General features: G+C 33.8%; 2 protein-coding genes across 2 annotated transcripts in view; one reads left to right on the top strand and one right to left on the bottom strand.

Moving 5' to 3' along the window:
- Positions 1–530: 530 nt before the first annotated feature.
- Positions 531–4,800, bottom strand: hyx (cell division cycle 73 hyrax). The gene is made up of 12 exons (XM_013311041.1): positions 4,468–4,800; positions 4,275–4,380; positions 4,077–4,196; positions 3,779–3,924; positions 3,387–3,612; positions 2,885–3,056; positions 2,626–2,736; positions 2,209–2,365; positions 1,951–2,068; positions 1,573–1,714; positions 1,127–1,268; positions 531–804 (listed from the first exon to the last, which is right to left on the bottom strand). Exons 1-12 carry the CDS (start codon positions 4,596–4,598, stop codon positions 768–770), a joined length of 1,608 nt encoding a protein of 535 aa, XP_013166495.1. The 5' UTR covers positions 4,599–4,800; the 3' UTR covers positions 531–767.
- A 683-nt stretch (positions 4,801–5,483) lies between these two features.
- The window catches only part of C3G (C3G guanyl-nucleotide exchange factor), a 34,834-nt gene continuing 29,862 nt past the window's right edge, over positions 5,484–10,455 (top strand). The window contains exon 1 of the mRNA XM_013311452.1: positions 5,484–5,808. Within this exon, the coding sequence (XP_013166906.1) occupies positions 5,772–5,808 (37 nt within the window). The 5' untranslated portion in view covers positions 5,484–5,771. The remainder of the gene's footprint in view (positions 5,809–10,455) is intronic.

Below are 10,455 nucleotides of genomic sequence, written 5' to 3'. Positions count from 1 at the left end.
TCGTCTTTTTAATTTCACAACATAAAATATTGCACTAAGCTTGTGTATTTTAAAACATGCTCTATACATTTTGCAACTCAGCACATAAATATAATAAAACTGTTAGCTTAGCTTTTAATCATCAACCAAAAATAAAGCCAAATATTTGAACACACTGTATAACACAAGAAAAAAGTATTGAGCGATTGTTCGTACTAATTATTGTGAATTATAATTTCTATCCATATGAAAAACTACTTTTCCTTGTTTCCTTGATTATAAATGGCAGTTAATTATTTTAAAAAGGTTAGTTTTATTCTTTTTAAATGGTAAAAAATCAAATAACGTATAACAATGAGGATTTATTGACCAATATAACATAGTATTGCTTCAGTTTCTTACGGATTATATTTAAAGGCACATTTTAATACATTTTGTTGCATTGTATCGCTATATTAAAATTACAAATGTTAATTTATATTGTTTTACAACAATACAAAATATTACAATATAGTGAAAGTAGATTTAAAAAGTAATTTGAATATTATATTTATTACATGACAAACTTTAGTATTTAAAATTGCATTATTTTTGCTATCTACGGATACAATTTACATAAACTATAGATAAGTGTCATATATGTTTACAGATTATATATAGTAAGTATTATAGCCAAACTATTGTTAAATGGTTTGAATTGACTTAGATTCTCTATGCTTTAGAAGGCATTCATATTATATTCACACGGTATAGTCTTTAAGATAAAATTCTATAATCCTACAACAAACTTAGAATCTAAGATGTGGTTTATTCTTCATCATGTGCCTGAAACAAAAAAAAATCCTTGGTGACACTGGAGTTAAGCACCTGTAACCTACAGGGTCCTAATTCAATCTTCATTAGGTGCCAATGTGTTTTTCGAATTTTATATGTACATTTATCCGACGTTCTTACGGTGAAGGAAAACTTCGTGATGCAACCTGCACATTTCTGGGAAGAAATTCGAAGATATGTGTAAAGTCAACCCGCACTGGGCCAGCATAGTTACTATGGCCTAGTCATCTCTGACTGATTCTCTCAGTGGGGACTTATTAGAGCTCGTTTACTTCCTTATAAAAAAAAATAGTAGTGGGTTAGGTAATGTTACTTGTCTAAGGTCTCCCAGAAGCCGAGCAGTACGGCCCGGTCAAGATGTCTCTTGGTGCGGCTGAGGTTGAGCACGGTGACCGCCCAGCGCGCCACGTTGCCGTCCAGCTTCATCTCGTCGTATTTTAAGTGGAACGCGCAAACTGACAACACATTTCTTATTTATAAACGAAATAACAAATTAAATGTTTAATTATTTATGTATGAAGGTTTATCTTCTATTTTGGATGAAAAATATCAAACAGTTATTACATTAGTTTTTATTTATGTTGCTCTCTGTAAATAACATATTGTGTACAGTTGAAAAGATAGTTAATCTTAAAAACATCTTACAGCCAGGAATAGCGCATTTAATTTGTTTTTTTTTTGCATAGGGTTTGTAAATTAAATCATACAATCTTGTTCTTAGTTTCTTTATAAAATGTTATGTTTGATGGTGTAACTTACTATTAGCAAAGATCTGTACTGGGTTCCCATCCCAGGGCCAGCCCTTGAACTGCCAGGCAGGACCCTGTACGAAGACCGCCACCACACGATCCCACTCGGCAGCCGACAGACGCCCCGGGTTGTCCACAACGCGGTACGGCACCTGCACAAACAGTGATACTTATGACAAACTATACTTAATTTTTTTTAAATTAGTAATTTTTTAAGATAGTCTTATTTGTAACAAAATTAAAAAAAGGAATACTTTTTAAATCGCAAGAATGACGTATAAAAATTGACAAATGACAGCCCCCTCTCAACGCTAACGATTATCTCCCCATTGAGATTACATTAGTTAAATTTAAAATAGATTAAAAATATATTTTACTATAAACTCACAGTAATGGTGGTTGCATTGTTTGGTATCTGGTCAGCGGCGGGGCCTTTCCTTCGTTGCAGTAACACTTCATTCTCACGAACGGCTCCTTCGGACTTCTTTTGCTCAACAGGAACAAATCTAAAATATTGTTTTACTTTGAACAAATGTTTAATTTCCTTTTGTCCTCTACGGCTGCGACTGAACAAGACCAAGCATGGCTAACCGCTTAGAGGAAAAGGAGACATATCTAAAGCTTGATAAGTGTACAAAATACCAACTTAAAGTCTTGCAGCATGTCCTTGACGTTGTACATAGAGATGAGCGAGGTGGCGGCGGCGGGTATGATGATGATGGGAGTGCGCGAGGGTCGCTTGGCGCCGGTGGGCGGGGCGCGCGCCGCTGCGGCCGGCAGCAGCTCGCGCCGCGCCACCCCGCCTGCTGCCCCGCCCACCGCGCCACCCCCGACCACTACACCGGACATACCACCACCCCCTCCACCTGTACCCGCTGCAGCTACAACGCAACAAATTCACATTTTAAGATAATATTAGTCGAACCTTAATTATTTCAACATTTATTTTACTGTGACAAATTACTCTGTCACTTCTTCATACACACTTCAGTTACAGAGGACATAACATTTGTAGTTAATATTCATATATTTATCAACTTACGAGGCATTTGTCGTGGATGGCTGGGAGTTTGCGGCGTGCGCGCAGCTACGGGCACGCTCGGTCCTTCCGTCACCGACTTCAACGTCATACCGTGGTATGTACCCATTGTATCGATCTTGAATCCTTCAGTCTCTATAAGTAGAAAAATCTTATGTTAACAATAATAGTTCAACTTGAGCAGGGATGCTTTAAATCCTCATCAGCTAGGCCACTTTGAGACAAAATATTAATGATATTTTTGACCATGAGTAAACAATTACAAAAATTTTACTTTACTTACCTTCTTTTTGCCTAATAAACCGTTCCTGATCGTATCTGTTGTACTGTGTCTGTTGTGCAGGTAATGCATTGGACGCAGGCATCACTACAGGCTGCGGTCTGGGTGCGCCGAGTCTACCTTCCTCACGCGCTCTAATACTACCTAAGAGAGCAAGAATACTCTTTGCAAACATCTGAAATAAGAGCAATTTTACACTTTTTAAATGAATTTACCTAATTTGTACAGATAACACAAGTCCAACAATTTTTAACAGTTTAATGGTCTTATATTCCCGAGTTCTTTACCTGAGAATGAACGGGAAAACTATATTTTTAGTAGTTTCGAACAATTATTAAGAACCTCAATATGAATTAATACTTATTGTGAGTTTCTGATTGAACTCCCTGTTTAAAACATGATGTTATATCTGTTTTGTCAAAGATAATATGATGAACAGTAATAATGATGATACATTTCATTCAGAGATTTAGGTCTCAGAAAGCAACATTTAATGATAACATACCTTGCCGTTACTTTGCAATACTGTTGTCCTAGTCCTCCATTGTCTTTCACGACTAATAATGTCTTTAGTCAGATCAACATCATAGTCTAATATGGCCCTAAAATCTGAGCCAACTACACCTAAAGTGTCTGAGTAGTCATTACTTTTTATTGTAGTTCTCTTCTTAGCTAAACGCTTGGCCTTGATCGCTGCAATCTTTTCCACTGACATAGCCTCTGACAGAGACCTAAGGACATTCAATGTAACATCTTAAGAATTTGGAGTCTGTAATTTTTTTTTTACTTTTCTATCTCTAGCTATTCAGAATGCATGCAGATCGAGGTATCCTGCTTCTGAGCAATTATATATAATAAATACTTTTATAAAGTGTGTAGACAACAATAAATTCTCACTTAATATTGTCCACAGTGACAGATGCTTCTTTGGGTGCATCAAGACGTGCTGCAAGCTGCTCTCGCACCTTTTGTACATGGGTTTCCTCAATACGTGGCTTCTTTGCTGCAGATTCCCCTCCATCATTATCATGAGAACGTTTAACCTAAAAATGTTATAAAAATTAGAAAATTATTCTTCAATATAATATTACATTTGTGTGCTGTACCACTGTTAAACATAACTCACTACATTCTTAAATATCTCTATATTTAATCTGGTTAAATATTCATACATTGAGTTGATTTTAAAATGTACCTGTGTGGGAATCTCCAAAGGTGCACTTTTGTCTATGGAAGCACAGGTAGATGTTTCACCTTTTAAGTATGCTAGCAACTCTTTACGATCGGGCCGACGCACAGCCGATATATTTGCAGCCTGTTATAAAAAAAAGATCCTTTAGTATTGTAATAGTTTCCGAAAAAACATAGTTTTACAGAAGTATGAAGTACTCACAGCTGCTTGTCTGACGTAAACAGGATGGGTTAACTGTATGTTCTTGAGAATAAATAGAAGACATTCCAGAGTGTAATACTCCTTGTTATTCCCTTCCTTGCCAGATCTAGATAGAAGAATGTGCACGTGAAACATTTGAATAAGTAGCAGAAACTTGTCATTTTATTTTGTAAAATAGTTAGAGAGTACTTACCCCCACATAAGATAATTAGTTTTAACATTTTTTGGCCACGAGAACTCTCCAAATATAATTTGATTATCTCTTTCAATAATTTCTTTTTTATTTACATTATATTGTCGAAGTAAACTTAGAGGGTCCGCCATGATTACGTCGCGCCGCTAGCGTTACACACTCACACTTAACACAGCCAAAGGCTATTAACAAAACTGAAGATTAAATTATTCCAATTAGTTTATAAATTCCATCATAACTGATCAAATAGGGACCCTATTTTATTAAATCGTTCCACCATACATAAAAATTGGAAACTGATCTACAATCGTGTCAAATATTCTACCACAGATAGCAAAAGATTAAAGTTTAAAAAGGTTTGTGAGCAAAGAGTATATGAAACTGTGAGGATAACAAACAATTTTTTTAATAAAAATGGATACAAATATAAGATATATTAGAGTAAAATAAACTATAACATTGATAAAAGATGATGAAATGTTAATTATTTTAGTCGGAAAGATCTAAGCTAGAACAAAATCACTTCTTTGCCCTTCTCCCACTTAATGATAAGGTCAGCTCATAAGAATATTAAGTGGTTCAAATTTAAACCATTGAAACATCTAATTTATGATAATCCCACATCATTTCCTTGCCCTTATCCCACTCACCTAGAGTCAGCACACAAGTTTTAAAAAACCTTTATGTTTTGGCTTAATCAAATACAATCCTACGTTACAATCCTAGTTATCCTAAGTTGCAAATGTATGGAACGCCATATGATTTCAAATTCCGTTCAGTATTTATATGGGCATCTCGGCCATACGATCTCATACCCAAGAGCATGAGCTTAACTAATATAAAGAGGTTTTGGTTTATCTTGAAAATCCAATTTGAACTTTTTTGAGCTTATTTAAAAATTGTTATTTATGTTCTACACTTTACTTTTTTCGTGTACCTGCATTTATGACTGTATTATTACCAAGTATTACATTATTTTAGGTTTTACACACCAATATACATAATGGAGATCAGTTTTCTTTAATGTACAAAAAAGATTTTGAAGGAAATCAACCCATGTTCTCACCACGTTTTTGAAGCCTAAAAATTCAAAGCCTTGTATTGTCTTGTATCCTAGGATGTAAAAATATGTCGTGAGAAGGACCTCGGACCTCGCGTAAACACAACTGACAGAATAAAAATAAGATGTCTAATATGGCTGCCGGTCGATTCTTATTTTAATAGAATTTTCGTAACTATTTTTAAATTACAAAGTAAAAATTTTGTGCATTAATATGTCCTGGTGACTGTGTGTTATAGTAATTATGACTTCTACTCCCAAGTCTGAAAAATGTGGACAAGGTGAGTTCCATTCATATAACTTTGCGACCAAAGGAATTTATCGGAAATACTTTTATACTTATTCAAATACAAAAGCTTAAACCTCATGAACTTATATAATATACACAAAATTGATAATACATTGTGTCAGGTCTTGAGGATTTATCGGAAGATTTGAATTCGAATAAACATTCGCCGACGACATTTAACAAAGATATCGATAATTGTTATCATAATACAGATAGCTTTTGTTTATGAATCAACTATTTACGAGACCTTTTGTTTTAATATTTCCATTCAACTTTACGGTAAATGATAGGGTTGATGTTTGTTTTAAAACCTTTCAATTCTTTTTATGAAATTGGATTATTGATTTATTCACTTGAGATTATACCCTAATGAGATTATTACTCCGTACTTACATGATTGTGAGATATTGTTTTCGTAGTAAAAACTTTATTTAATAATTTTTCTAGTTATAAACTTGTATGGTATTTATATTTTAAGTTTTTATTTATATTTTAAGAAATTCTCATGATAAATATTGTTTTATACTTTTATTAATTTGTCTACATTAATAGGTACTTAATTTAGCCCTTAGTAAAGACAGAATAAGAGTCTTGCAACTAAGCTCTTTAATGTTTTAGAACTGTTTATTGTAAAATATATAAGCATAATTGACTATTTACCTATAATTTTGATAAAGTAAGCTTATTCCTTCTCACTGAAAAATATTTCACCAACTGGTTGTAAACACTGTCAGCTTAGTTGAGTCAAGGAATATGTTTGACGGCAATCTTTTAACAGGGATCTACTATACATTTTTATTTAAACTTAACTAGCAAGACAATTAAGACAAGAAATTCAGTATTTTAAGTTACTGTGATAATTAAATGTAATCTATTTTGCGTCTATTGTTTAATAACTTAAAATTAACTTGTCACAGTTTAATTTTTTTCTTCCATGTGCTAATACTTTCTACTTAAGAATAAAATATCTTTACTTGTTAAAAATACATAGGATCCACCATGTAGAATGTTTTTAAAGGAATGTTTTAAGATGACAATTTTCTCTAATTTAAAATATTATCATAATGAAGAAGTATGTGTTGACTTCTATTCGAAAATAAATAATTTTATATTTTATTTGTATTATGATGTAATAAAAACATACACTTAATCATATTAAATGATTTAGAATTTGTTTTGAATTAACTCAAAACACAGTAATTAATAGAATGGAAATAAACAATGTGAGACTCAACAGTATGTCTAATTCTTATTGAACAATGACATCATTGCTATCTTTTCTTCTTAGAATAAAAGTCATTTGCTTTGCGACTATTATTTTTAATATAATTTTATTTTATTTTTCATTCATTAACTCAAAAAATTATAATTGTAATTTTGTCAAGAACTGTACTAACTTTGGAGTTCAATAAATATATAGTTTTGTAGTTGAGAAGAAATTAAAGTTTAATGGACAGAGTCTGTTAAGTTTGGTTAGGTTATCAAAATAGTAATGTTGGAGATTTTGTTTTGTAGTGACTACTTGTAATGTTAATAAAAAAAGTATTTATGATTATTAAGACAGAAACAAAGTTGACAAATTTACTTTAGTACCGGTGCCAAAACTGGGTAGTTTTCATAAAAGTATTCTATGAATGCCTTGGCTTTTCTTCGTCCAGTGAAATAGTAAGAGCCCTGGGGTTAACGTCTGCTCCTATAAAAGCATGTATAGAAATAAGTATATTTTCACTTCAATATTTCTTTGAACTGCTCCCTGCACGGTTACGGCCGCATACAAAACGTCTGGAATGTAAAGTCTTATTCAAAGTTTTTCTATTCAATACTTTTGCTCTTTAACGATGTGGATGATTTAAAGTTTTTATAACATTTTATAAGTATTTAAAACAAGTTAAGGTTGTTGCTTTACGGAAAAGAATAACGAACCACTATTTTTTTAGAACTTATGCGAAATCTTCCCCTTTTTACCTTTCCTTATTACAAAGAAGTAGGGAACATGGCTAGGCATCTGTCTCAGACGCAAAATACAATTTTCAATTTCACGCCTGTCAAAGCAAGGTTTCTCTGGTCGAATCAGCAAATTCGAAAACAAACGTTGCTTTTTTGTTTTTTACGTTTAGACTTTATACTAAAACTGTATTTGTATTGTGATGCATGGTGTACGAGTGTATGGGAACAGTGACCCGCGTAGCATCCGGCGTCCGCTTCGCCGACCTACATCAGTTGGACTAGTACATTTAGATATAAAACGATGAGTATTATGATTGCAAATACTTCGCACACCGCATGTTGTTGTTACCATTTAAATCATACCAAAAAGATGTGTGTTTAGTGACCCAAAACTATTTTTTACTTATAGTTAGTCCGTGGGCAAACACGGGATTTCCGTGTTTATTTTTTGTCGAATTAGAAAAATCAGTTGGTTCTTAAATAAAAAAATCGTTTAGGCCCTCGCCTTAGGTTAATTTAATTTACCTCGAAAATAACCGCGGAATGCAGTTACATAGTAACAACGCGTCGTGATTAGGCTGTTAAGTTTCTACTAGTCGATTGAGAAAGTTTCTTTCGTCTCCCCTAAGCACTCAAATGAACCGTGAAGTGAAAAGCGACGGACAATAAGCACAGTGAGTATTATAATAAATGTAAAGTCTAAATATATTGCATTGTCCGCGACGAGGTAGCAATTTCTTTAAGTAGGACGAGTCCGCAGAGACGCTCTTGCTACTACGTATTCTTGAAATGAACCACTCGAATTGTTTGGATGCCTTTAATGCCCACAGTTACATTCAAGAATTTTCTTTAAGAATATAGTAATTCAAAAGAATGAGGATGTATATTCTTTTATCGAAACATTTGAAAGTCCGTCCATCGAATATGAGAGACGTCATAAATAATTGTAGAAATGTCGTAATTGTTAAAAATCATTGCCTTTTTTGCCTATTTTTCTTAGTCCTCTGTATTATGGTTGTTTTCTTAATCCAATAGACCTTTGTTTATAAAGTCCGATTCGATATGAATTCAACAGACTACGGTTTAGAAGACAACCACTATTATGTCCAAGCAATGCCTCTATTGAATTTTCCATCACCAATGTGATTTATTATATTATTAATATATCTCGGAAGGAAGAGCTTATCACATATGACACATGAAAGTACGCGTCCATTCGCCCGCGCTAGACGCACCGCACACAAAGCTCGGAACGGATTGCTTGTTGATAAATGCCGTCTTTCGATACGGGTTGCGCGGAAAATAGACTCAGCGCTATATAAAATCTTATAAAGCGAACTAAAATCCGCTGCGGGCCGTGCGTGCAGTGCGTCTGGCGGGGGCAAATGGACGCGTACCTTTATAACATTAATCTGGGGACAGTTGACGTACTGATGTTTGTTCTGCATAGTAATTTGTGCACGTGTGTTAGTAATAGGAAATAACAAACGTATCTGATGGCATTGTGAAAGTTATTCTAAGCCTTATGCAATGGATACCGTCGTTTAACTTCCGTTGTTTAGAGTTTAATGGAGACTGTCGTTTAGCTTTACCTGAAAAATGTAATCGCTTTATAGTCGGTATTCAAGATTTTTTTAACTATATGCGCATTTCATTTCCTACAGATCGTATGTCACATCGTCATCAGAACTGTCAACTGTCGTTTATTACAAATATATATTTACAGTGCAGGCTAGACGCGAAGGTCTGATATATAAAAACCATATTTAAAGGCAAACTTTAAAAAAATTCAAGATAAAAACAGAGAACTGTTTTCGTACTTTTATTTTTATAACGATAATTTTTACCGAACCTGCAGTATTTCGACGTACATTTAAAAAATACGAATAATATTTGTTTTCATTTCAAAACATTTGTGATGCGTAGACAAAACGTTAGTAATATTCTCTTATTATTTTCAACTAGATATTGATATAAAATATCGAATCGAAAATATTATTGAATGTGCGTGTTTATCTAAACATTGCTGTTATTATTTGTAAAAAGAAAATAAATGGAAAGTACAAAAGCGTTTCACATGGACTCTTTAAACTTTAAGTGTTGCCTTAGTGTAACTTGGTGACTAATACACAACCCTGAGTGCAGCAATTAATATTCATCGACGGTTGTGCTAATTGTTGGGTTAATTAATTGGATTTAAGTACCATTGGGTATTAATTAGTATCGTGTGTATGCAACGAGTGCGGTTGGCATGCGGCGCCAGGCGGTGCGTTGTGCTGTTGGTGAGGCGCGCGCTCGCACGTGATCGCGGTCACCATCCGCCTTACACATCGCTTATTTAAATTGCCTATTGCCCAATCAAGGGGTTCTCAATCACTTGTATTCTTTGTAAAAATATTTATACAAAACCTCTGGACTATTCATAATAGAATTGGTATTAAAGTTTCTGAACAGACCACTGAATTTGATTTGGCGATCTTTGATTCATAACTTATGACAGTACACACTTTTGGGTGTAAGATAATCATATAAATGCGAATGTTCGGATGAATGGATGTTTGTCGGAAGGTATATCCGTAACGGCTGCATGGATGTCGCTATTTGCCATAGATGTAGAACATAGCTTGGACGAACAGAAGGGCTATTAATTAATTTTTTTTTTAATTTTACGGAGTCAACAGCTAGTACCTCT

Source organism: Papilio xuthus, unplaced genomic scaffold (genome assembly GCF_000836235.2).
Source record: "Papilio xuthus unplaced genomic scaffold, Pxut_1.1 DF827680.1, whole genome shotgun sequence".
Lineage (NCBI taxonomy): Eukaryota > Metazoa > Arthropoda > Insecta > Lepidoptera > Papilionidae > Papilio > Papilio xuthus.
The sequence above is the reverse complement of the archived record's forward strand: the minus strand, read 5'-3'. Positions and strand labels throughout refer to the sequence as shown.

What these genes read in the sequence shown, in the direction of transcription:
- hyx (XM_013311041.1), bottom strand. Translation starts at nt 4,598, where the DNA reads ATGGCGGACCCTCTAAGTTTACTTCGACAATATAATGTAAATAAAAAA. An exon ending in TTTACGTCAGACAAGCAGCT is followed by an intron (nt 4,197 to 4,274) that starts GTGAGTACTTCA and finishes TTTTTATAACAG; the next exon opens with GCTGCAAATATATCGGCTGT. An exon ending in GTCACTGTGGACAATATTAA is followed by an intron (nt 3,613 to 3,778) that starts GTGAGAATTTAT and finishes GAATGTCCTTAG; the next exon opens with GTCTCTGTCAGAGGCTATGT.